This window comes from Triplophysa dalaica, chromosome 11, assembly GCF_015846415.1.
Source record: "Triplophysa dalaica isolate WHDGS20190420 chromosome 11, ASM1584641v1, whole genome shotgun sequence".
In the NCBI taxonomy this organism is placed as follows: domain Eukaryota; kingdom Metazoa; phylum Chordata; class Actinopteri; order Cypriniformes; family Nemacheilidae; genus Triplophysa; species Triplophysa dalaica.
Genome location: NC_079552.1, coordinates 3523672 through 3551575, shown reverse-complemented (window position 1 = coordinate 3551575; position 27904 = coordinate 3523672). Strand labels below are relative to the sequence as shown.

At 37.8% G+C, this 27904-nt stretch overlaps 2 protein-coding genes and 1 non-coding gene across 7 annotated transcripts; 1 reads left to right on the top strand and 2 right to left on the bottom strand.

Moving 5' to 3' along the window:
* Nucleotides 1-587: 587 nt before the first annotated feature.
* On the bottom strand, nt 588-9259 carry LOC130431748 (kynurenine 3-monooxygenase). Of its 2 annotated transcripts, XM_056760921.1 has the most exons (15): nt 9072-9259; nt 7889-7958; nt 7652-7749; nt 6168-6257; nt 5790-5838; nt 5226-5313; nt 4110-4275; nt 3947-4018; nt 3689-3810; nt 2631-2778; nt 2303-2360; nt 1922-2004; nt 1428-1529; nt 1269-1328; nt 588-970 (listed from the first exon to the last, which is right to left on the bottom strand). In XM_056760921.1, the coding sequence occupies exons 1-15, from the start codon at nt 9147-9149 to the stop codon at nt 830-832; spliced, it is 1425 nt and encodes a 474-aa protein (XP_056616899.1). In that variant the 5' UTR covers nt 9150-9259; the 3' UTR covers nt 588-829. The 2 variants fall into 2 exon arrangements, with proteins under 2 accessions (XP_056616899.1, XP_056616900.1); XM_056760922.1 differs by lacking the exons at nt 7889-7958; nt 9072-9259 and having other exon boundaries at nt 6168-6253.
* Nucleotides 9260-10182: 923 nt separating this feature from the next.
* trnah-gug (transfer RNA histidin (anticodon GUG)) lies at nt 10183-10254 on the bottom strand. The gene has a single exon. It is a non-coding gene; the product is annotated as a tRNA-His (tRNA).
* A 442-nt stretch (nt 10255-10696) lies between these two features.
* On the top strand, nt 10697-27561 carry ide (insulin-degrading enzyme). Of its 4 annotated transcripts, none has more exons than XM_056760537.1 (26): nt 10697-10777; nt 10969-11065; nt 11798-11982; nt 13062-13269; nt 14279-14448; nt 14953-15075; nt 15516-15628; nt 15774-15936; nt 16437-16529; nt 16612-16703; nt 17470-17550; nt 18062-18165; nt 19530-19632; nt 19779-19901; nt 20363-20445; nt 20908-21052; nt 22021-22131; nt 22506-22626; nt 22700-22791; nt 22868-22979; nt 23432-23599; nt 23801-24073; nt 24180-24241; nt 24681-24753; nt 24837-24904; nt 25021-27561. In XM_056760537.1, exons 2-26 carry the CDS (start codon nt 11031-11033, stop codon nt 25114-25116), a joined length of 2997 nt encoding a protein of 998 aa, XP_056616515.1. In that variant the 5' UTR covers nt 10697-10777; nt 10969-11030; the 3' UTR covers nt 25117-27561. The 4 variants fall into 4 exon arrangements, with proteins under 4 accessions (XP_056616515.1, XP_056616514.1, XP_056616513.1 ...); XM_056760536.1 differs by having other exon boundaries at nt 10708-10777; nt 10925-11065; XM_056760535.1 differs by lacking the exon at nt 20908-21052 and adding an exon at nt 21341-21485 and having other exon boundaries at nt 10726-10777; nt 10904-11065.
* The last annotated feature ends 343 nt before the right edge of the window (nt 27562-27904 follow it).

Below are 27904 nucleotides of genomic sequence, written 5' to 3'. Positions count from 1 at the left end.
GTTAATGAATTGCTAAGTGTTATAATGTATTTACTGTAATAACAATTATTTATAATACATTACAATGCATTAAAAGGTGCATTACAATGCTTTAAAACTACTTTTATAATGTATTATACATACATGCTTCAAGGAAAGTGTTACCAACTGTTTTAATATTAATACATTTATGAATCATTTATACAGACAATTAAGGGTGATTCATAATTGCAATACAAAATACCATACAGTAATATGTCAAAATCATAGTCATTGCTGGTCGGACTGAACTGTTTATGTGCATGTGTGTGTCATTCAGAAAAACTTTACGTGACCCACAAGGAGTCCTAACCATCAGTTTAAAAACCCCTTATAAAGATGATAATGAGTGTTGATCATTATTGCAAGATGTAGCCTGGTATATAGAATAAAATAACCATAAAGCTTCATATACAAGCTGACATGAGACTAGTGTAACGTGACCTTGCCAAACAGATCTTTCAACCCCATAAATTTTGCAGGATATGTGCTGGGATGTAAGGGATTGTTTACATGGAGCAAACATCTCATGCAACACATAACCACAAGTTCATCCACCTAGAAACGTATTAGCACTTCATAAAGAACTATTTATTATTTATTTATACTTTCTTTAACTGAATCATTTATTTTGTGCATAAAAGGGATAGTTGATAATACAATTCTGGCATCAATTTCTGTTTACAATTAGTTATTTCAAATTTCAAAGTCTTTTACTGTTTGTGTCCTGTATGAAACATCTGTTTCACATTGACAAGGCAACAACAAGGCTACCAAACAACAACAGGGTTTCCTATACATTGTAATTCTTTTAGAATCTCTTTAAAGCAAGTATACGGGTCCATATGTGCTCTGCAGTGATGCTGGAGAGTTTGTGAGAGTATCTGATCAAGAGAAACGTCCCGCCGGCAGTGGACGCCACCGCACACAGCCATAGACCGCGAGTGATCACCTGTAAACAAACAATACATTTATATTTGAATCCACCTCTTTTTTTGCATGTCCTGTGAGTTCTCAAAACATCTAAGATTTCCATTAAGTAAGTATGTAAAACGTTTGTAAAACAAAATTATTCAAAATGCCTTAAACAAACAGTGGCTTTATTATAAAAGGGCAGTTACATTTTAGGCATGCAAATAAATATTGGAAACGGGATATCACACATTCTATGTGTTATCCTAATACTCTTTTATTAACTTTTTAGATTTTTCTGTTATATATAAATATCATTATCTTTCTCTTGTGTTCACCTTATTCTGCCAATGCCAGCGCTTCACAGTTTCATGGTACCGTGTCCTGGTGAACGTGACCTAGAATAAAGAAAATCAGATGTGGGATTTTTTCATTCGAGACTTAATCGACCATAAACAGATCAAACTATTAACACAAAAATCTAATAAAACTCTCACCATAGTGTAAAGTGGGATGAATGTTCTGGGCATGATAAAGTGAAGGACATTGTCCAGGTACTTTCGGAACAAGAAATATTTAGAGTTTACGTGCGCCCTCATCTAAAACAAAAGCACAAAGTGTGAAGTTGAGGGCAGTTTTATAAAATCTATGACATCACATTAAATCTCTCTGTTTGTCTCTTTCTCCTGAACCATCAATGCTGTATGAATGCTTAATGATTTATAATTATAACTCATTCATAACTTGTTTACGTTTTTTATTTCTTATCAAGGAGGTGAAATTTTACACAAACATCTGAGATTATGAAAATTTTCCTCATTTGTGTGTGTTTGTGTGTGTGTGTGTGTGTGTGTGCTCATTTGTGTGTGTGTGTGTGTGTGTGCTCGTCTGTTTGTTTGTGTGTCCGCCTGCATATTACAACTATAGGAATTCATGTGACATAATGAGATAATACCTGGCGTTCAGACAGAGATGAAAGTTTATAGACTACCTCAACATAGTTGTACATGGCCAGGTCAGCGATAGCATGATCATCAGGTACACGGACTCTTGTGTATTCCTGAAGCACAGCAGCTGCGGGTATATGAATGAAAACAAACATCGAAGTTTGATTTCATTCATTAATTTACACTTACAATGATTCATTTTGCAGACGTTTTTTTCCAAAGCGACTTACAGAGAGTTCAGGGAGCAATAAGCAATATGTCAAAAAGGAGTAATAATACAAACCATGATTTCAATTTTTCGCAAAACAAGCTTCTAAGTGTGAAAGATGGATATGCATGAATTCATAACATTTGCTCAATAATCAAATAAATGTAAGATGAAGCGTACAGAGCACATTTTCAGTCTTCTCAGATTTTAGTCTTACCAAAGTTTTCATTCAACTGGTCCATAATCTCATCAAAAACTAAACAATCCTCAAAGCCCTGTGAAACAAACATGAACAATAGTCTATTGCCTGATCTAGCAAAGAATTCAGAAATCATTCTTTAAATTAATCTTTAAAGAGGCCCTTAAAGGAGTAGTTCACTTCAAAATTTGCCCACATTGACTTTCCATAGTAGGAATAAAATTACATTGAAAAGTGAATGGGGCACATTTTGAAGTGAACTGCTCCTTTAAGTACAGTTTGCTGATAAAAAACACATATATTTTAATATATATTATTGTTTTACTTGATAAACATATCAACTTACCGCGTTCATGCCTTGTCCATAGAAAGGAACCACAGCATGTGCGGCATCTCCCATCAGTACGCATTTATCGTACAGATGATACGGGAAACATTTCACCGAGACCATGGCCTGAGCCGGCAGTCTGAAGAAATCCCTTTTCAGAGCATCACTGACACACACAAACACACTCATTCTACAGCTAAACTTACATAACTGCATATTCAATATATTGAATCTCAGGTATATTGAATCTTCGTGACACTTCATTTATGAAATATATATTACACATTCAATTCAATGAGACAGTTTGTTAACACTTTCCTTGAAGCATGTATGTATAATGCATTCTAAAGAGTTATTAAAGGGTAAAATGCATCATAATTCTTCATAATGCGTGTTGTTATGCACTATATATAGTTAATGAATTGCTAAGTGTTATAATGTATTTACTGTAATAACAATTATTTATAATAGATTACAATGCATTAAAAGGTGCATCACAATGCTTTAAAACTACTTTTATAATGTATTATACATACATGCTTCAAGGAAAGTGTTACCGACTGTTTTAATATTAATACACTTATGAATCATTTAAACAGACAATTAAGGGTGATTCATAAGTAAACCCCAATATCGGTAAGAATAGCAAATGTAATATATATAAATAGATTAGAACCTAAAAGGGCATCACATCACTGGCCTTTAAACCTAAAGATAATTCTGTCATATGATAAAATCAAATCTTAAATTAATATGTTTGTACTGACTGTACAATAATAACTTTTTCGGCAAATCTCTGGTGCAAAATGAGAACATGCTTATCTTCAGATAAGTCTCTGATGGCCAATTCAGCATAACGTTTTTTTAGTTCTGTGAGGTTTGAAATCACTCACTGTCCTCAAAACTCAGTACACAATCTCTCCATCACCTGCATCATGCATATTCAAACCCCCTCCCGCCGGACCCTGTGTCCGCAAGACTGCAACTTCACACCTCAGTAAGTGCTACTTCTGAGAGACCTCTAAGCCGTAAAAGAGAAAAGAGAGCAAGAAAAGGAGAGACAGAACTGTACTCACACGCCTATAAGAGGCACTGAGTCAGGGAAGTATTCCTGGAAGAACCGAATGACCTCATGACCCGTGCGAATCTTCTCAAACTCTTCGAAGGGCATGAAGAGGGTGCATGTGAACGTCTTGTCCTAAACATGACCAATCAAAGCAAACCACTTATCCAACATACGACAGCTAAAACAGACGATGATGAATATTTTATCTATATGCTTCTGGATTATGGCAAATTTGCTCACGCTGCGGGAAATAAAGCTATAACCTTACCAAGTTGGGCAGGGCGATCATCATGAAAGTGTTTCTGGGCCAAATGTGTAAATAATTGGGCTTCATCATAAACTGACAGGAGAGAGAGAGAAATGGGTGATCAGACAAAAAGGAGCGCAGATGTGCAAGCATAAGTTCCGAAATACATTTTAGGGACTCTTACATCTCCATCTTTAGGGGGCATGGTGAGCTCTATGTACCCGTGAGGAATGTACGTCTGGCTGTAATCGAATCGGCTTTGCCGTAGAAACTGCTTTCTGACAGCAGAGAAAGCGCCGTCACAACCCACGATAAGATCTGCCTGGGTTTCCTTTTTCTGGTCGTCGGGTCTATTCACAACAAAAGGAAAAATTATATAGTGGCGTACATCTGGTCAGCTATATTTCAAAAGATTTCAAAGGAAATTAACCAAAAATGATTTTGAGTCATTGAAATATCCGCGTTCATTTTTTATTCTATCTATTAGCCATGTTAAAAGGATAGTCCTCCCAAAAATAATATGTTAATATATATAATTCTGTTAATTTTTCACACTCATGTTGTGCCAAACCTATATCTCGCTGTTGTTCTTATGTAACCTCGTATCTCCATATTTCATGCTTTTTATTTTTTGCCATGAAGTATTATTATTGGTCACCCTTTATGTTTGCCACTGAGTTTTGCAAATATCTAGCTAATAAAAAGTATTTAAAAGTGCTTGTCAACAATGAAAACACAGTATTTAATCATTATAAAAGTGCAGTTAAAGTAAAGAACCGTTTTCTCAATTTCCTTAAAAACTGTGAATTTGGGCATGCGAGGTTTTGGAAGAACAGCGGCGATATGACTCTTTCTTATGTGGAAAACAAAGAAGATGTTTTGAGAAATGTGGTTTTGTGTTCCTATAATAGAAGTCAATGGGGGACGATATTGTTTCATAACAGGAGACAATATTGGTTAACAATGTTCTTTAAAATATCTCCTTTTGGAAAGAAAGGAAAGAAAGTCATACAGGAATGACATGAGTGTGAGTAAATGATGTAAGATATTTCATTTTTGGATGAACTATTCCTTTAAAAACAGAACACAAAAGGGGAAGCTCTGACACAACCTCATGCATGAGATTTCCTTGTAACATAAATTACAAAGAGACAAGAGTGAGCTGAAACAGACGATAAAGCTTTATGAAAGGGAGAAGTTATTAGTTGTTCTAAAAATATGGTACTACCGTGGTACATGTTAAAGAGAGAGAGAGAAGTAAATGTCACTGAGAGAGAGAGAAGCAAATGTCACTGTTTACCCAAAAAAGGTCACTGTTCCCTTTTCTGGACTGCAGTCGTGCAGTTTGTGACTGAAGTTCAGTGTAGTGTTTGGGTACGCCTCTGCCGCTGTGACAAATCAATTCAATTCTGCATGTATATTCATCCAAACAATGCATAACATTTACACTTACACTGTGTCGACACCGGACGCGACCAGCGTGACATGATACGACAACCTGCTTGTTCTTAATGGGTTTGTCCTGTTGCTTGATTCAATTGCCATAAAATATAAAAGTCCTAAATTTGCATTACATTATTATTATTGCAAATTCTCTATTTTGTTTGTTGATAATGCATTTAAATATTTAACTTGCAATAATATAAAAAAAATTGTACTCTATAATTTAACATGGTATTTAAAGCGTATATATATATACAATAAACTTGACCTGAATAAAACATGCAATATTTAAGCATAATATTTGTATTATATTTATGACCTTGACCACATCTCAACAGCTTTTATCAGATTGTGTGCCACATTCGCTGTATAATCAGTTCTTCATTGCATTTCACATGAAATTGGTTTAATGAACATGTACCTGTCAGCAGCTCTTTGTTAAGATTTGCTCTGTCCACAGACAGAATGTACTACAAAAAGAACAAAATACTGATCAGATGTGTGAGCAAGAGGAATATGATGTGAGTTATATCAAAAAGGTTTAAGATGGAAATCATGGATTCATGATATTCAGTCCAGTTTATAATCAACCGTGTACAACAGCATGAAGACACAAATGAGTGCATTACTTATGTTTAAGAAAGAGTGTAAATGTTCTCAACTAGTGCAATAAACCCATAACTGTGTGAGGAATTTATTGCAGGTTAAAATGTGCATTTTTAACTGTTGAGATAAGCATGTACAGGGTATGTTAAGTGTGGTCATATCTGTGCATGTCTGAAAACATATTTAATGTCACCTGTCCTTTTCTGCCGTAGGGTATAGGTGTACTCTTTCCGTTCACATTGTGGATCATACGGGCATGCATAGGGATGCCTTTGGAGACTATCTAGAAGAAAAACAGACTGCTTATTTCATAATACCAAGCAAACACTTGATGGACGAAAAACATATCCAAGGGTGAAGGTTCAAGGTTTAAAATGTCGTAAGTTTTCCCCTTTGAGCAGCAATGTCATGATCTGTCATTTGTTGAGCTTTTCAAACACAAAGTGACTAAACCACAGCAGAGGATGTCCCTGCAAAGACTTTTTGTGACGACACCCGTGGGTTTCTGAGGAGCTTTTTTGAAGCTTAAAGTGGGCGGAGCCACCTGTTGCCATCTTAGCAGCGCATTACTCCCTGATCGAAAATGGGCAATGATGCTGGATGTGGTGCGAGCTGAGGCGCCTGGTTGTAGAAACCACTTTTCACTTAAGTGGCCACGCACCTAATTTGCAGAATTTTTAGGCTTAGAGTCAAAATGAAAATTCATCATTTGCTCACCCTCATGTCACTGTCAAATTCCTTTGGTATGATGGACACAGAGAAAAATATGTGAAAGAATGTTAACTGTTTTAAATTCCGAGACATCATTGACTGCCATAGTAGGAAAAATGTTCTGGTAGTCAAAGGTGCCCCAGAACTGTTTGTGTTCCTAATTCTTCAAAATATCTCACTTTGTGTTCAACAGAACAACAGAACAACAAATTACACAATATTTCATCCTACTATGGTAGTGGATTATGTCACAGAACTGAAAAATGCTAAAATACTGTTGAATATCTTTACAGAACGAAGAAATTAATACAGGTTTGAAACAACCAGAGGGCGAGTAAATGGTGACAGAATTTTTATGTTTGGGTGAACTATCCCTTTAATAAAAGTAAACGGGTGAATTATAAAAATTCACCCTACTCACAGTTGTCACAAAGGGTAAATTTAGCTATATAGACCGAAATCGGGGGTTTTTGTACCGGGCTGCAAACATTTTTTTTTTCTGCTGTTAGGTTGGACATCTTAATACGGGGCTCAAGGAAAGTCTGATCTCCTTTGTAGGCAGTCTCCAGCGGCCAGTCGATGAATTGCAGTTTCAGTCACTTCAGTGTGAGAAAAAAGGTTCTAGAAAAATGCTGATGAATGAATGGAAATTTGTGACACTTCACATTGAATGTCAAACCGCTGTCCCAGCTGACTGTCTAATATGTAAAATAACCGAATCCTGGAGAAAGTGGACTCCGTGAGCTCACTCTGGGCCAACAAAATACATTAGAAACCAAAATTTTATTCTTGCTAAATAGACCGTGTCATAGTTTTAGATAGTAACACTTCCGTTGTGTTAAATTCCTCCTGTAGCTCTATGTGAAACATTACAACTAAATGATGATCAATGATAATCTATTAACACCTGTCCTATAGGAATGCGCCAAATTATATTAAATCCAAATTGAATTGGACTGAACCTACCTTATCTTCCATCCCTACATGCTTCAAGGCCTGGCGTCCCCTGTGAGACAGAGCCAAGTTTATGCTTCGACCCCTCACGACTTTGGCCTGTCGAATATCTAAGGGATTGAAGTTAAAAGAGAGCAAAAATCTTAATCTTATAACTATACAACATAAAAATGTGGTTTCTAGAATTATGTAAGATCCAAGATTTTGGGTGCCTGAAAATTTGGCTGTTAAATCATTGTGTGTTTATACCTTCTCGAGATTCATAAAGCTCAACGTCAAATCCTCGTTTTGCAAAAAAGCAAGCGTTCAGAGATCCAACCTACATTGAGAGGATTACAAAAATTAGCATATTACTTAAAGCACTGTGACTCACTCATAAGCCATGTCCTGTATATGGTGGCATTTATGCATCTTGGCAACTCACACTTTTTTATGCTAAGGTTTTAAGATTTATGCATAGCTGGCAATGACCCTTGGCTTAAAAAAATATTTTCCCCCTCACTCCTACAAAAATGTATATGCTATAAATAAGCATTTTAAAGGATGCTGTAAAACATTTCACTAAATTTATTTTGTCCTGTTTCACATCCCTTCGGATAATTAATCAATACGTTTTCCTTTTTGAAAAACATGTGAATTTAATGCTTTTTTAATTTTTTTCCCATAGGATTCACATGTAAATGTTTCAAAGTCACGTTTCACATGTGACCACATTTCTGCACTCACAAAATGTATGTGGCCTTCCTGTAAAGGTTAGCATTGTTGGGAGATTCGAAAAGAGATTCGGGAGGCATAGGGTGGGATCTAAACGCAGGGTTTATTAAAATAAACACATATGACAAGAAACTGACATTTAAACCAACAAAGCTGCCACGATTCGAAGAGATTGGACAATACTAAGTGGAAAAAAAGGTCCTACACTCATAAGTTACATGACACATATACAGACACAAACAGAGAGTAACATTGAAACAACAAAGCACATGTCAGAAATATAAATTTAGAGTCCACATATTTATCCACATTCTTTTATAAATTATTGAATAAAGATTTTTCCTTTAATGAAAATACACATTATTTTGAATTCTATGCAATACATTTCATTTACTCTTTCATTTTGATCAGAAATTGTATTATATTATCATTTTTGATCAAGGTTAATAAACGTGTGATATTATGGGACTTGTGCTCAGAGTTTCAAAATCAGTCTGTAAATCATTAGCATGCTCACTGTGTCTGTTAAATAATACGATTTTTTCTTCATTACATCACAATAAAACCTTTGAAGCATTTTCGATTTGCATTCTTCATACGATTTGTTTGAATGGTTTTAATCATCCTGTGAAGTATATGGTTTTAATACAGAAAGTAGACTATAATCCAGAGCATTATAAGATATGTAATCAAGTCATAAAGATAAAGTGATTCTCACCAAACCGCCTCCCACCACTGCTATCACTTTCCTCTTGTCGCTACTAGATTCATGTGTATTTATGAGAGCAGTCTCCATGTTTAATAAACACAACTTTTTAAATGACCGCAGCGAACTTCTGCTGTAAGTGATTGCGGATGCTTGTAGTTTCAAAGCAGCGATCAGCAGTTTGGTGTTTATGAAGGAGGAGCGAAACCAATCAGACATCGACCAGCAAGACCAACCCGCCCGTCGATCATCAGAACTTCAGTCAAACATGTCTATAGCCTAGTTGTCAAGGGTATTTGTATTTTGTTCGTATATAAAACAAATATGACCAATGTATTATGTGTGTAAAAAACTATAATTTCATAACACTGCCAACTGTAATACCTAAGACCGTGCTATTACATGAATGGAGAAAACACGCTCTAGCGGAGGATGTCCCGCCTTTCAGCAGAAAAGAGCCAATCATCAATCGCTAAAGCCTGAAGATTCTCTAGGGGAGGGGCTTTGCACTTGTCGTAAACCTTTGCTGACAATAAAGTTAAACGCAACTTAGATAAAAACGTATGCAGTTAATATCGTGTTAAATTGTTGGTCGACAATATATTGTTAAAAAGGGTCTTTCGTGAGTGTTTAGATGAGATATCTGTCGTTCCCAAACCAAAAAGATAGGATTTAGTCTTTAGTAGTTAAATATATGGACCCGAGTTTGGAGACTTTCCTTAGGTGGTCTTTATCCATCACAGTTACAGTACCAGCCCCTAGTGGAAAAGTTAAAGAACTACATGGTTTTAAATAACTCTTTTTGTAAAAAACCTCCCCTTACTCTGTAGTCTGTACGTGGACATAGTTTTTTTAGTTCTAAACATCTCTACAACAACAACAACAAGCATTAAATAACTTGTAAAATATCAAACAATAGCATGAATACACTTGACCTGTCGTTAAAATGATTCACGTTAATGAATGATTTTAAACCACATTTTGGCCAGTCATTTAATCTACACTCAAAAATGAATGGATTTTGTATCTGTTAAATATAATTTGCATTTTCTTGTATGTTTTCGTCATTAAGCATGTAGGATTTGAAGAGTAAATGGAAGTTCACAATGCATTGCCCAAAAAGTGCCGTGACCCGGATTCGAACCGGGGTTGCTGCGGCCACAACGCAGAGTACTAACCACTATACGATCACGGCGAGCCATTTGGAGGACGAGCTAAGCAGGTAGGTTTTGCAGCTTTGATCATAAAGTATCATCACAATCTAAAGCTGTTCAAATTTATGAATTATTGCCATGAATGGCGCTATTTTTTCATATAATCTGAATACATTAATTGTTATTGTTTCAAGAAAATTACTTTATTTTATAAACACAAAATAACCCAAGAATCACATCAACCTTCATGTTTAACATACATATTTCACTTCAAAAGTAGTTGGCATTTAAAAAACAAGATATTACTTCAACAGATAAGATTAGACTTTCAAAATTATTTAGTTTGATTTTGTTTGTGGAGATCACATGATCTGCTTATTTTAACTGTGGAAAGAACGACTGACTGACAGCCGGAATTGTTCTCTTTAAATACTCCGTGACGTTCTCCATTAATCCTGGATATGGGCGGGGCCTGTTTAGTACGTCAAACGTGGGTAAGACGTGACTAAGCAATTCCAAGTACTGGCAATATTGTCCGACTGCTATACACAGGAAAACGAAAAGGTATCTAAAAGTATTTTTTTCATACATACAATTTCAGCAATAAGTAAATATTATGGAACTAGTCAGATGTGAAGTCTAATGTTAATTAGCAAAAATGTAACTGTAAGTGTATTTTCATGTTCTGAGGTTGATTGGTCGTGTCTGCAGATATCATGGCGCCCTGACGTCTTCATGAGAGTTTTGTTTTTCAGCGATTAAGTATGCAGAAATGTGTTAACCGTTGGTCACAAACAGAAAGATATCTTCCGATTTTATGAGATTTGCCGCAGTTTTTCTTCGAAGTATTAGGTAAGTATTGACTGTGCCCTTTAAAATAAATGTAGCGTGCTTTTGTTCGCTGGTCGGGCCGCTCGGTTCGCTCGCGCCGGGCTCGTGTGCTCTTCTCGCGCTCGTTAGCTTCATCGCGCGACCCTTGCGACATTCAACATTTCATTATGCTTCTTATTCTTTACATTGAGGAGCTGTTTGGGTCCCTAAAGTGTAACAAAATATAACATTTTAAATCAAACGAACACAAAGACGCTGGAAGACGTCCATTTTAATCCGAGCTAAACTAACACTGAAACCGGGGTATTGCTAAAACGGACAAAAACTTAAACAACGGAAGCTATAACCTTTACTTTTTCTTTAAATTAGCTTAAATCATTACATGTAATCTTAGACTTAACCATTAAACTTTTAAACTCCACACGTTATTTGTAATTGTTAACTTAAGGCTTTGTTTGTTTTTATAGTATTCTTGTTTGTTTTATGTGGTGTCTACATGCTACTATTTATCACTATGGGTTAGATTTGTTTATCTTGACTAATACTAAACTGATTTTTGTTTTGCAGTTTTATTTTTCTTCTTAAAACCACTTCCATGTTTGTTCATTGAGATTAATGTCCTCTGAAATTAATTCCTTATTGTATGATTTCATAATTGAAGAGTTTGGTTCCAAAATGAGAGCTCCATTAAAAAGAAAAAAAATATGTTTTATTGTGTTCATTTTGTTATTATATTATTGACATGTTTTTCAGAGGTGTCTCGACTCTGAGCGTCAAAATGAGTGATACAGCTGTGAAGAGAGTGGTGAGTAACATCATTCGCTCTCCAGAGGACAAGCGAGAATATCGAGGACTTGAGTTCATTAATGGCCTGAAAGCTGTTCTGATCAGTGACCCGACCACTGACAAATCATCTGCTGCGCTGGACGTCCACATAGGTAAAGAGTCACATGTCCGTACTTTTTCCTGTATTTTATAAATCTCCTCTTTCAAGATTTGATATATCCTTGCACTTATTGCTCAATTAAATTGTCCTAACTTTCCATATTTGTGTTGCGCACACCCCAGAAGCCTGTGAGTGTTTAGAATAATTTACTTTGTAAGAACAAGAATAAACTTGCTCAACCAAGCAGTTCATTTGACATTTGGATTAAGCTACTGATGATGTGACGCCCACTCTGTCAACACAGACTAGTAGAGGAGGCCTATGTGATTCAAAGATGTCCACTTTTTAACAACTAAATCCATTAGTGATGTAGTAATAAAAGTATTTATGGGTCGTGCACGTCTCATTACATTTCATTAAATGGTAGGTTGGTAAAAATACAGGTGGACAGCTAGCATGCTTTGAACCCTTGCAAATAAGATACACAAACCACAATAACTGAATGGGGTCTGTTTCCCCTCCACTTTCTGACTTTTTTGTAATGTACATAATTGTGGATGGTTTATTAACTTCAGTCTATCCGCACCATGATTTATAATGGTAAAAGGTATACATTTGTTTAGTTAATATTCACTATATGCTCAATTGAAGAGAAGTTTGTCAGAAGGAGAGGTGACAATTGATAATTCATTAAACATTGTCAATAAAATTAAATTTAAGAATCATTTTAATTCTTTTACACTGAAATTTTTTCTTTTTGTGTTGAGTCCTGTGGTTCGATTCAGAATTGTACAACTAGGGTTTATTGCAGGATTTCCTGCCGTTCAGATTTGAGTCGTGTGTACACAAGAAATCAGATTAAACAACGCCTACACGTTTGGAAACGTGCCAGACAGACCTGTATGTTATGCTGCGTCCTGTTGTCTTGGTGTTCAGCTTGTACAATCATAACCTCTTTTTTTACTGACTTTTGAGTAAAAACATATTCAAACAAGTGTGAGGTTTTTAAATGTGTTTGTACGTGTTATCATTAAGTAAAGAGGTGGACTCCACATGAAAGTTTCTTAAGATATCAGTCCAATTTATGATCGCAAAGGTGGCAATAAACTGCGTTTTCTTCTTATCCTGCAGGTTCCTTGTCAGATCCTGAAAACATTTCAGGCCTGGCCCACTTCTGCGAGCACATGCTGTTTCTAGGCACGGAGAAGTACCCCAAAGAGAATGAGTACAGCCAATTCCTGAGCGAGCACGCTGGCAGTTCTAACGCCTTCACCAGCGGAGAGCACACCAATTACTACTTTGATGTGTCCCATGAGCACCTGGAAGGTGCATTGGACAGGTAAATAATCCCCAAAAAACCTGATAGTGAATTATTGAATGCTCCTCTGGACTGCTGGCCTGTTTGAATTGCTAAAGTGAGATGTGATGTTTGAATTTATGAAAGGATGAGCAGGTTGGGACCTTCAGGTGTCATGCTGTCTCTTGGTGTGGGGTTACGCGTCCGGGAGGAATCAGGTTGCTTTGTTTTGGGATACGGAGGAGAGCTACCCCAATCCCCAGCTGCTATTGCGGCCCAGAGCAACACCTGCTCATTGAAATATTTTGAATGATTCATGATTAATCTCCAACAACTGGGTCATGACTGCATATTAATAAACAGAACTCAGAACGGAGAGTTTACGCACTAACACAAGCTCTAATGGAGCAGACCTGAATGAGATCTAACAGGAATAATGCAATATTGAAAATTCAATTTGTGATCTAAATCCCGCTTCTAAAATTGTTACTGGTCCTTGGAGCCCTTCTACCAAATGTTGGTCACATGACATCGATTCCACAAAGCCTTGGATTATTTCTATATAGCCTTGTGGTGCACTATTTCCATCGAACTTAGTCCTAGTGTTTTCGGATTTCGGCTGATATGACAAAAGGTTCATAATGTGAAAGCCTCACCATGTAATTTGATTTTTTTATAATTAAAGTTATAAATCTTATTTTTGTTCGCTCCGACTGTAAACCTGCCACAAAGGTAAATTGTTAGCAAGATTTTTATTCACCTCTGTCCTGAATGCACACTTCAGCGCCGTCCTCATTTACATGGCAGTTGCATTTGGACAACACCATTCTTGCTCATTTGAATATATATAAAATCAGAAACTTAAATGTATGCAAACCTCTCCGCAGCTGTGGGTTCAAGCAACGTCTTTTCATCCATTACACAATGCATTGATGTTTTTACACGGCACATTTGAATATTGTTAGTGGCCTTTTTGTTGTGATACATCGTGAGATCTTTAGAATGGTATAGTGCTTGATATTATGTTTGATTTTTTTTGTTTTGTTTCTAGGTTCGCTCAGTTCTTCCTCTGTCCTCTTTTTGATGAGAGCTGTAAGGACCGAGAGGTGAACGCGGTGGACTCTGAACATGAGAAGAATGTCATGAATGACGCTTGGCGCCTGTTTCAACTGGAGAAAGCTACAGGGAACCCCAAACACCCCTTTAGTAAATTTGGCACTGGTATGGACAACTGCTATACACCCATTTTTTGTCACAATGTACTTACAGTTTTTGGTTAAATATAACCCACATCTGTTTTAAAAGTAATTAAGACCAGGTTTTCCCCAGAGCATGCGTGTATACATCATCATCCTTCAGCTTTTTTCTATCCTTCATGGAGGATGATGTCTAGATCGATTTAGCTTAAGCTGCCTTGAGATTTATCTGTGCCCAGAATAACCAAATGGTGGCAGCCTTGAGTTATACAAGGCTTGTTTGCTCAGAAAAGCAGCTGTGTATTGAAAAATTGAATGCTGGCTAATGCATGTGCTTTAAAAAGCTTTTACGTTTCTGTACTATAGGTAAACCCCCCATGCTATTAAAATTGTGTTGTTGTTGCTTTTTTGGTTGGTGTCTGCTAGCTTAGAGGCTATATATATATATAAAATTGAGCCTGTACAAGTTCACAGACGTGTTGCATGTAGAATTTCGTTTCCTGAAAACAGTATTTGTTTTTCTTTTAAGGCAATAAGTTAACACTTGAGACGAGGCCATCTCAACAGGGCATCGACGTCCGTGAGGAGCTGCTCAAATTTCACTCTACCTATTACTCATCAAACCTGATGGGACTGTGTGTGCTGGGCAGAGGTCAGTCAACAGACATGAATAAAGCCGTGGAAACCCTCTCTGCATTACCTTTGCTTCTAATTCAGTTTCATAAATCAGATAATCCCTAGAGATGAAGGATGTTCACTTTCACTCTCGGGCAGGCGTGGAGATCTCTCACTTTTAAGTGCTGTGCAGTTCTGCATCAATCATTTCTGTGCTTGATGTTACAGTAGTGCAGTAAAAAAGTAGTTTGGGCATAAGTGGAGAGAAAAACAAATGCTTTGTCAGCTCCACACAACACATGCCAGATTTCTCAGTACGGTCCTGGCGTGAGGTTGAATGTTTCATGAGAGCTGTCCTGTTCTCTGTAATTCTGTTAAATGATTCATAGTTTTTGCACTGACTGCACTGCGTCAAGCGGAGGGAATTGCGTGTTTATTTTATTTAAGGTTAATGTTTGTTTGTTTTACCTTTGACAGAGTCATTGGAGGACTTGACGTCTATGGTGGTGAAGCTTTTCGGAGAGGTTGAGAATAAGAATGTTCCTCTCCCAGATTTTCCCACAAACCCGTTTCAGGAGGAACACCTGAGGGTGAGCGCCAACTCCTGACACCTTTATAAATCCCACGTCCTGAGTCCTGACCATACACCAGTTTCCAAACTATTGAATCTCAGTTAAAGTTTTGTGTTCTGTTTTTGTTGTCGTCGATTTCTGACATATTACACTTTCTCCACAGCAATTTTATAAAGTCGTGCCTATCAAGGACATCAGAAACCTGTATGTGACCTTCCCCATCCCAGACCTACAGAAGTACTACAAGTCTAACCCGGGTCATTATCTTGGCCATCTGATTGGTCACGAAGGCCCAGGGAGTCTTCTTTCTGAACTCAAATCTAAAGGTGAGAGAATTCATCTAGTTCTCTCACTTAGAATTTGTCACTATTAAAAGTTAAAATGTGTCGAAGGTGCTGTGTTTAGTTTATTTGGTGGATTTTTTGACAACTATGCAATATTGTATACATAAATATGTTTTCAGAGGTGTACCAAGACCTTATGCTGGATTCACACATTTACTTTGAATAGCTGATGTTGTGCGTTACTGAACTGAATTGTGGGTCCGTTCGGAATCGGTTAACTGGCTTTGCTTGCGGAAAGAAGTTGAACGTCAGCCAATCAGATCACTTTACGCAAAGTCACTAAGACGATCGGCCCTGCTTCAGACAGACCAGTGCAGTGGAAATATGCTGTTTGTTGACATTTGCAAAAATGAATATGTGTTGACTGCTTCACCATAACTTGAGTTGTTTTATAACGGGAAGGTTCATTGTAATATTGCCATCTGACTTGTCAAACAGTGTTTTAGTTTCTAGATGTTCATGCTCTCGCCGTCTCTCCTCAGGATGGGTGAACACGCTTGTCGGAGGTCAGAAGGAAGGAGCCAGAGGATTCATGTTTTTTATTATTAATGTGGACCTGACAGAAGAGGGACTGTGTAAGGATCTGGAGTGTTTGTGTATATGTGTGTGCGTTTGTTAGGTTTTATGTTGCTTGATGTGTTGTCCCTGTGTTTCCAGTGCATGTGGAGGATATCATCTTTCACATGTTCCAGTATATTCAAAAGCTGCGGACAGAGGGCCCTCAGGAATGGGTCTTTCAGGAGTGTAAGGTATATTCACGTCTTTAACACGTACTAAAATACAGACTTTTTAAAGGAGGGATATGACATGGCCAAAACAAATATTATTGTTTATTTTAGATGTAATGCATGTAATGCAACCTAAAATCGTATTCACGATTTAAGGTTAAAAAACGCTGTGTTTTCCCCACACCGTGCATGTTTGTATCTCCTCTTTGCTCCGCCTCTCTGAAAAGAACAGATTTAAACAAAGCTCATCGCTCTGAAAAGCGAGGTATGCTATGATTGGCCAGTTAACCAGTGCATAGTGGTCGAATAGTGGAGGTGTGTGACAGAAATGAATCGCCTCTCACCATAATTGGAACATCAGGTTCACAAGCAAAAGTACTGTCAGGTACACCCACCTTACTTGCATATACATTTAGGCGGTCTTAGTCAAATCATACCACGAACTGACGTAGATTTGTGGGGGTGTGGCAACACGAGACGTTTCAGGCAGGTCTGGGTGAGCATTCGCTTTTAGATAGAATGCATCTTATGTTCACTTTCATTTTTGCAATTTTACGTGTCTTAATACATGAATGGGCAATTTATAACACACCAAAGACACAGAAAAACACACGTTCGTGCCCTATGGCACCTTTAACCTGGTTGTTGACGTGGATGGAGTCATTAAATACTGTTAAATCACACATAGGCTAAATAAAATGGTAGTCTAACTCTGATATTATAAAACCTTATGTCATGTTTGTTATGACAGCACTGATTGGTCCCAACGTTTTTGTTTATTTTGCAGGATTTGAACACTGTGGCATTTAGATTTAAGGACAAGGAGCGTCCACGTGGATACACGTCTAAAGTGGCTGGTCTTCTGCATGTAGGTATCTCTCGTGAAAGATTTAAAAGGTTGTCACCATGGTTACAGAGGCTCTTCTCATCAGCAGCTGTCACCGTTTGCTGCTTTGTGTTTTGTCAGAAGGTCACAGCCATTGTTTATTTCAAGTTGGCCGTGTTTGGATTTGAATAGGAGCACACCGTATGCTCGCTTACTGTGCTGTTGATCATGTTTAGTTCAGCCTGTCATCTAAGAATCCATTTTATGAATCACTTTTAAATTCAAAGATTGTTTTTGGCTGACTGACCAAATAGTGATTCAAGCAAGATAAGAAAATAAAGATTATTGCTTCTGTTTTCATCATATTCTTAAATGGAAGATCGGTGCATTGCGGGACGCAATACCGGATGGCATTCTTCACTTTTTATGTGCAGTCAAATTTCTGTGATGGCAGCCTATTTAGTTATTACCTGTTACATGTGTACATATGTAGATGTTATATCAAAACACATTCTGTGTATGATGCTGTAATCTCTCTCTCTCTCGACATCAGTATTATCCGCTGGAGGAGGTGTTAGCAGCTGAATATTTGCTGGAAGAGTTCAGGCCAGATCTCATAGAGATGGTGCTGGATAAACTGAGACCAGAGAATTTCCGGTGAGCCCCCACACGCACACTTTCAGTTCTGTAACATTTATCTGAATGTTTGGTTGTTATAATGATTTGTTGAAATACACGAATGATGACCAACCACCTGCACAACATCAGAACTATACTTGAATTTTCCAAATATGCGAACCACTAAATCGAAACATGGTAGCTGAAAGATGATGTGGAATTGCTTTGGAATTTAAAGAGACTGTTTCCTGCAGTATCATGGAAATTTTGGAAACTTGTTGCCATCCTATGCACCTACAGAAAACGGCGCTGTGAATAAATTCCCTTGAGCTGAAAGAAATTTCATTTCACCTGGGGATGAGATTACTGTAACAGACCTTTATCCATTGGCTGCCGTCTTCAAAGATCCACCAAAGCAGCTTCTAATTTGACCCTTTGCAAAGCATATATTGGCCTCTTTCATGTCTCGCTGCTCAAGGCCAAATTGGGCTCAGATTGGTTCTAGTATTTTATAGCTTTTTGATGTGTGTTTTGAGATGGTCTCTTCTTGCTGTGTTTGGTGGATGAATCCCATTTCAGCTTTCTGCTAATGTGAAGAAGCTTTTTAAATTCAATTTCCTTTGAAAGCCCCTTTACGTCTCAATCTTTCTCCATCACCTGTTTGGTTTCGGGAAGAAGGAACACAGATATACCGACATGAGCTTGTAGGGTTTCCCTGTACTGTCATTATGGTTAATGTGGAGTGATCATCTAGGCTCTGTTTAACCTGATTATTGTTGTATTATTATATTGAAGGGCGTAATATATAATAAGCAAGTACTTCGTGAATGGTCTTCTATTAGGTTGTATAGTAGATGGTACAGAATTGATACCAACAACGATTACAAAGACAACGTGTCTTTCTAGTGCTTTTTCTGTTTTGTCTATCCATCAAAACAACTGTAGTCCAACTGGTTAAAACATGGTAAAGACATAAGACTTTGGTCATTATATTTGATAGATTTTTAATGTTAGTATAATAGAAAATAAATATCATATCTTGGGGAGTTTTTTGAAACACGTTGAAGCCTGTAGAACTTATTTTAATCTCTTATGCAATTGGTTGTAGCGGCGAGTTCAGAATAGCAGGTCATTGTACCAGCGGTTCTCTATTGATCTGGACCGCTTCAATAGTGCAAAGAAATAATCATTGATCTGCAGCCCAGTATACTTGGCAACTCATGGAAAGCCAAGCTTTTGATTGATGTAATGACCATGATGCTTATTCTACTTGCCGAGCAAAGGATCTTATAGATGCAGAATAATACGGCCCTTAATTTCCCCCATGAGAGTTGTTGAGAAATGGACAGTGTCTTGCAGCGTTTGACTTACTAACCATTTGGCCTCGCTTTTTGTTTTTCTAGGGTTGCTGTTGTCTCCAAATCGTTTGAAGGACAGACCGACAAGACGGAGGAGTGGTACGGCACACAGTACAAACAGGAGGCCATTTCTGATGAAGTCATTAAGGTGAGACATCAAGATTGTTTCTTCGATACATTTTAAGTTCTTTTCTGTTATAACTGTTAGTTGTGTTCTAATCTGTAGAGGTCCAGAGATGTTTCAATTTATTTCTTCATGTGTTTAAGTGTTATGGGAATTTTTGTGTGTTTCAGAAATGGCAAAATGCAGACCTCAATGGAAAGTTCAAACTGCCAATGAAGAATGAATTTATTCCCACCAACTTTGAGATCTACCCTCTTGAAAAGGATTCCCCTTCCACCCCCACTTTGATTAAGGTTTATTAGTCTTTTTACTCCCATCATTTTAGTTATTTCAGTGTTTTGCGTTGCGTTGACAGCAAAACGGTCATGGGTTCAAATATCAGGGATAAAATGTAAGCCTTGAATGTATTGAAAGTCGCTTTGGATTAAAGCACCTGCCAAATGCATAAATATAAATTAAGAGTTTACTCCCAAATTGAGAACTTTGCAAAAATTGTTTTTTTTATTGTACATTCCAGTTAATATCATTCAAACTGCTGTGGGTTTGTTTTGATTTAAGCCAAAATAACATATAAAAAACATCTAACTAACACAAAAAACACAATAATATTTTTAAGATATAAGATATAAGAATTAGATTTTTTTGTGTTCAAGTCATTTTGGATCTTCAAATATTGCACAGTTGTTTTTTGAATTACTCATATAAAAAATAATGTAAGTTTCCATCTGTTTTCTTGTGTCTTGTGTTTTCTTAGGACACGGCAATGAGCAAAATTTGGTTTAAGCAAGATGACAAGTTTTTTCTGCCCAAGGCTTGTTTAAACTTTGAGTTCTTTAGGTAGGTTTGTATAGTTTATCACCTTTAGTGTCATTAGTCCATGTGTCTGTAAAAAAAAATGTTTGTGTAAATGCATTATATTGTCGTTTTCAAATATGTTTTAGACAGTTTCTTGCTCCGGATGCAATGTTTACTAGAAGAGCTAGTTCAACTTCAGAGACCAAGACTTCATTTTACAATGTCTTTGTGTTTTTTTTATTACGTTTATACATTTTTATATTATTATATTATATTATTATATATTTTTAATTCATTCATTTTAAACACGTCTAAGAAAAGGGGGAATAATTTATCCCTGGGCTGAGCACAACGCTACCTTCCAAAGTGCTGTATTAAGATTTATATTTGTTTGCATAGAAAACGTTTTGATAAATGACCTTTTTACCACTATAACCTGATTTGGAAATGAAAGCTTTCAAAGTGTTCGATTAAAGCGCTTCATAATCTGCGCTTTCTCCACAGCCCGTTCGCATACGTGGACCCGTTGCATTGTAACATGGCGTATTTGTACCTTGAGCTGCTCAAGGACTCCCTGAACGAGTATGCATATGCAGCCGAGCTAGCCGGCTTGAACTATGACCTCCAAAATACCGTCTATGGAATGTATGTAAGTATCTTCGCCATTCAGACATGCTCCTCCTGTGGGGAGCACCAATCTCACACAGAATGTTGAATAAAATCAAACTTTGTTTGTCCATCTCAGACTCTGATTCTTTCGTTGCGTATGTAGACATGGAACAATAGAATCAGGTTAGCGCCGGAGCCGAGGCTGCATATTCATACTCTGTCTGTGGTCCCTCTCAATCCATTTTCTTTGTCACATCAAAACAAACCTTTCACCCAAACATCACGCCATTTGTTTTTTTTTGTTTCCCCCCTTCTTCCACGCTGGTAGTCGCTATCTTTACACAGACCCGCAGCACTGCAACATGACTTACCTGTTTCTCAGATTGTTGAAGGATGATTTGAGAGAGTATACATATGCAGCCCGTCTGGCAGGGTTGGTCTATGGCATTTCCTCGGGAATGAATGCCATCCTTGTAAGTATGGGGGTTAGCCCCTCCCTCTTTTTGTGAGTGGCGTGGCATTGGGAGAAGGGTGGAGCGTGAAGCGTTTGAGTTTGCAGAGTTGCTTGTATGTTCGAATTCTGACGCTTGCTTAGTGGTGGCAGAAAAAATACACATGCAGGTGTCGGAAAGCATCGTGTTATTATGGAAGTGAATCCACACAACAGGTGTTAGAAATTCCCATGAGAGCAAATCTTAGATTATATCAAAGTTGCTTTCACTGCTTTGTGCTTAACACACACGAACACACTTTTCTTTTGTCTTTTTGCACACTCTCATCACAGTCTCCCACGTATGCTGACTGCACGGATGCTTTTTTTGTTCTTGTGTTCTGCTGTAGAATGACATTCAAACGGTGACTTTATTATGAGTCATATGTGAAGCAATAGCGTGCAAGACCGAGAAATGATTTTGAGTCCAATAAGTATTTTTGTTCCGTCTTTGTTTTATTAGGTAATTCACTCATTGTCATGAATTTTCACTGATGTGTGTGTTGTTTGCGTGTTAGCTGTCAGTGAAGGGTTACAATGACAAACAGCACATCCTCCTGAAGAAGATCATCGAGAAGATGACCACGTTCGAGATCGACGAGAAACGCTTTGATATCATTAAGGAAGCGGTAAGTTGCAAACACACAAGTTAAGATTTGTCGTAATCGCACATTTTGTGATGATCAGAACTGGAACCCCCATCATCCCCATCCGACGGTTTACTACCATCACTTCTCATTTTCTTCTGCGGAACACATATGAGATTTTGAAGAACATTGATATCCAAACAACTATTGCCACAAAATGAGACGTTGCTCAAAATATCTTCTTTTGTGTTCTAAAGAAGAAAGAGATGGTTTAAGTTTTTACATGTTTTAACAACATGAGTGTTAATAAATGATAACAGTTTTATACTTTGGATGAATTACTCTGTTTTCTACTGTTTTAACCATGTTGAGCAGCTCTATGATCTTTAATAAATGTGTAATTGTGTGATTTGCAGTACATGAGGTCTCTGAATAACTTCCGTGCCGAGCAGCCCCACCAGCACGCCATGTATTATCTGCGACTGCTCATGACCGAGGTGGCCTGGACCAAAGATGAACTCAGAGATGCTTTGGATGGTGAGATACTCTCATCTAAAGCAATGTTCCTTCTATATATGAATGAAGTGTTGATAATGTGACTGTTCCACAGATGTGACGCTGCCTCGACTCAAGGCGTTCATACCTCAGCTGTTGTCACGGTTACACATTGAAGTCCTGCTGCACGGCAACATCACCAAACAGGTTGGTTTGATAAACCTTCATTCTTGAGACCAAGATGGATGTTCAATTCTAATGATCATGTGTCTGTTGTCTCCAGTCTGCTCTGGGCATGATTCAGATGCTGGAGGACACTCTCATTGAGCACGCTCACACTAAGCCCCTCCTACCGAGTCAGCTGATTCGCTACAGGGAAGTGCAGGTTCCGGATGGTATGTACTTATGCGATACCATACGCAACCGCTCAACACTCTTTAGGGCTTCTGTGTTGAATTTGTTTGCATCCATAGGGTTACAAACTTTCTATGTAGTGTAGTGAATGCAAATTCTACTTTTGCTCATTTCACACATAGAATTTTAAAATATCACACTGTAGTTTATGTATGGAACGCAAGTGTGTTGATTTTGTCTGTTCATTTGCGATGGACACATTTGTGGCGTTATCAAAAGTTTATTAACATGGGCACACGTCTTGTATGAAAAAAAGATCTTCAGACATCATAGGAATGAAAAGGATTGTTATCAGAAATGGCACACGTCACCTTTAATTTTCTCGAACCTCTTTACGGTGTGAAATCTGAGGTCCATGATATTTGTGTGTTTGTTTGTGTGTGTGTGTTTGTCACGGTTCTTGTGTTTAAGTCGCGTTCTCTGTGGTTGTCAGGTGGTTGGTATGTTTACCAGCAGAGAAACGAGGTGCATAATAACTGCGGCATCGAGATCTACTATCAGACTGATATGCAGAACACTCATGAGAACATGCTGCTGGAGCTCTTCTGTCAGATCATCTCGGAGCCCTGCTTCAACACGCTACGCACCAAAGAACAGCTGGGTATGAGGAAATATAATTTCCCTTTTATCGGTCTCTGCAGGGATTGGGCGAGCACAGCTGATTGTTAATATCAGAGCTGCGGCATTGGGTTGAGATGAACTTTGTTTGAAGTTGGATAAGCATCTTTTAGCAGTATAGAAAGAAATGAAATGTTAATAGTATCAAAACGATTTATTTCTCTGTGTCGGTCTGTCCGTCCAGGTTACATAGTGTTCAGTGGCCCCCGCCGGGCCAGCGGTGTGCAGGGTCTGCGTTTTATCATCCAGTCTGAGAAAGCACCTCATTACCTGGAGTCTCGCGTGGAGGCATTTCTCAAAACCATGGAGAAAAGCTTGGAGGAGATGGGAGATGAAGCGTATGAGAAACACATTCAGGCCCTGGCCATCCGCCGTCTGGACAAACCTAAGAAGCTGGCCGCCGAGTGTGCCAAATACTGGGGAGAGATCATCTCCCAGCAGTATAATTTTGACAGGGGTGAGGAGTCAGCGGCTGGATAAAACAGACCTCTTTATAAACTCTGATAGTGTCCAGCATATGTGGGTGTTTTTGTTTTTCTAATCATCTTTTTTCTCTGATCTAGATAACACCGAAGTGGCTTTCCTGAAGACATTGACTAAAGAACTCATTATGCAGTTTTATAGGGTTAGTTCTGATTTAAGCACATCATTGTTTATTTGATTTTATTTAATGTTGGCTTCAAAATTGCAGAAGGCCAAAGCACAGAAATGTAGCTTCATTGTTGGATAAGCTTGGATACGTTTTAACCTTTTTTTTTTCTTACAATTTAGTAGTTTATTGTAAATAGTTTATCAAAGTGGGTCATTCTCATTTTAAAATTCATGTGCCCTCATAATCTATAGTTAAAATCTGAAAATGCACTTCTGTCCTGAAGTGACTAGTCCTCTTAAATCACGCATGGTAGACGGCTTGGGCGGAGCATCCGAGCATCCTCCTCCCCTTCAACTGTCAGTCTGCTGCCAGTTCCATTTCAAACTGTTTTTATACATCCAATACAATCACAGCAAAGATGAAAGTATTTTTTCTTCCGGTCACATGGGTTGATTGTGTCTTTTCTCTTCAGGACCTGTTGGCCATCGATGCCCCCAGAAGACACAAGGTGTCTGTACACGTGCTGTCCAGAGAGATGGAGTCTTGTGAGTACAGACACAATCCTACGTTCATGTTGAACTGATGCAACAACACGGAGTCATTTATTGGTGTTCTGTGTTTTTCGTAGGTCCACCGGTGGGGGAGTTTCCAGCTCAGAATGATGTGAACCTGGCTCCTGCCCCCTCACTTCCTCAGGTACAAGACACGTGTGTGTGGGGATTCAGTAGTTTAAAAGGAATCACTGTTTGTTGTTGCTCTGCTGAGACATGCAGGATATCTGGTTTGCTCATTGTGTTTGTGTTGCGTTTCAGCCGTCTGTGGTTGAGGACATGACTGATTTTAAAAGGAGTTTACCGCTGTTCCCTCTCACCAAACCTCACATCAACTTCATGGCTGCCAAACTGTGACCAGCATCATGGGACCGTCGGAGACGGCAAACATCATCTGCAGCCAGGAACATCTCTGTCTATCTGTGTGCGCAGATGAGCGTGTGTGTGTGTTTGTGTGTGCAGACAGGGACGTTATAGTGCTTTTAGCATTTAAGTGTGTTCTGCGTCATCTAATAGATAAAAAGAAAACCTGATGAGAAGACGTCGGGAAAATCTTGTCACTTCTGTGTGTCCCTATTATAATATAGGAGTTACACGCTGGTCACGGTGACACGCTGGTTCATCATGTCTTTTTAAAGAATGCAGTGTCATTTCCTCATCGTACCATCGCTGAAAGAGAGTGACTATCACAACGAACACATACAGGCCTTAATATGATTTTAATCTGTGATCACGATTTCTGAAACCCTTTTTTAAGTCTAATTTAATTTAAATCCTTTGTTTTTAAGCCGAGAGCATGTTGACAGAGTTTTATCTTAAGGATTGTGTTGTAAGTTCATCAAGGTGGTTGATTTATTGATTTGGTTTAAATTTTTATTTGTGGCTGAACGAATATCATAATAAAGCAGTTTTAATAGCATTTGTTTATTTATTTTAAATAACTTCATCCTTTGGATTCTAATGATCTTGAAACCTTTGTTTTTTTAGTTGCCCTAGATGTCCCTCAGCTCAAGCTTTATTTCTGGGTTTTATTCATCAAACACAAGCAGAATGTATGAAAAAAAATGTATTCATCCAAATCTGCTTAGGGTTTTTCATACATTTGTTCAGCTCACGTTTCTTGCATAAGACCCATTTGCTTAGATGTTTCATATGTGCAGAATTCTGACGCATCTACAAAAGCAATCCGGAGAAACCGACCAAGTCCGGCTCACGTTTAAGTCTGAAGTTTCAGTCTCGCGCTTAAAGGGACATTTCACCCCAAAATGAAAATTCTGTCACAAATTATTCACCCTCAAGTTGTTCCAAACATCTAGAAATGTCTTTGTTTGGTTGAACACTGAGAAAGGTATTTGCAAGAATGTTAGCAAAAGGATTTCTTGGGCACGATTTCTTCTACTGTGCTGGTCAATGGTGACCCAGAAATCTCAGTTGCTTACATTTTTCCAAATATCTTTGTGTAACCAAAAATCAAAATTTCGACAGGTTTGTGTCAACCCGAGGGTGAATAATTCATAACAGAATTTTCATTTTGGGGCTTACTGTCCCTTTAAAATTCCCTTTAACTGGGTTTCTTACAGATGTCTTGTGATTATGCACTTCTCGCAAGCAATAATGTGATTTACAGGACCTATGACTAGTGTCTTCAACTCTTGGGCATTTTTCTGAACGTAGTTAAAGCGACACAGAGACTGAGTTTAGTCTGTGCTCAGAAACGCCTGGTGTGAGGTGTCTGCTCTCATCTGAAGCTAGCGTGTAGTTGTGTAGTCTGTGCCGGTGTTGTAATTTCACGTGTCCTCATTTCTCAGGTGTCTTGTTGGCCTCTATGGCTCAAACCTTCACCACCACCTTTGTTTCTACTGCTTAGATTTTTTCTGGACTTACTCAGGCATATCAAATCCACTGTAATGCTGCATTTGTAATGACCGCGTAATAACCTCCATCGGAATAGTTTCCTGCGCTTTTAAAAGAATATATCAAACATGAGGATGTTAGATGAGTTTGGGGGTTTACCAATATGATCGATTTACTCAGGCGTCTTGTTGAATCGCTTTCTCTTTGTGTGTGTTAGTTTCTAATTGTAAAGGAGAACTTCATTTTATTCATCTTGATGATGTTTCAAACCCACATGGCAAATGGTTTCACAGCTCTTGTCATTCCAAACCTGTATTACTTTCTTCTGACGGAAACAAACATATATTTTAAAGAATGTTTGTAACCAAACAAAGTTTGACGTCATTGACCTCAAATGTGTGGACACAAAACCACAAAGACAATTCTCAAAATATCAAAAAGATCATAAAGGGTTTGAATGACATGAGGGTAATTAAATGAAGTGAAGAATCATGTGAGGTTGGAACGGCATAAATGACCGTTTTTTTTTTTTTTTTTTCAGTGAGCTGTTCTTTTAAAACCCAAAGATGCATTTCACATGTGCACCTTAATCCCTTTAACTGTTCTAGAATCAGCTCAAATTAGGTCTATGCCATAGATACTAAACAAATGTCACGTAATGTTGATGAAGAATAGACCATTAGTGAAAAGAATTCATTGAGGCCAGGTTATATGAGGGACACGAGTGTCCCATGCTTGGGATCAACATGAGATAAAACAGAAATGTATCGGGCTGTTGTCATGAGGTAGAGACATTTTTTCAGTTGAATTCTCGCACCGATTGTATCGCATTTGTTTTTTGGGTGGTTTTAGTGCAACTTGGGGTGTGGTACTGATGCGAAGGCGGTGTTGTGTGTATCTGTAAGAGAGTTTTTTTTTATTATTATAAATAAACACTTGTTGATCTTACTTGTATTCTTTTCATTTGTTTAGACTACTGTTTTTGCACGAGTAGCATGTGTGTAGTAGAACTGCCAAAATTAAACACATTTTAAACTCATTTTATATTACTAAATTAAATAATTTTGACGTCAGTCGGTGCTCTTTTCGATGATTTTAAAACCAAAGTGTATGGCACTGTGATCAAACTATGCAACATCCACACTGTTTTGAAAAGTAAACCATAACATCACGCTGCGAAAATATTTCTTAACATTTGTCTTGTTTTTGTAGTACAAATATCTTAGTTCCTAAGTCAAGATACATTTACAATGAGGAAAGTGACCCATGCCCCAAATCTTAAGCAGGAAAA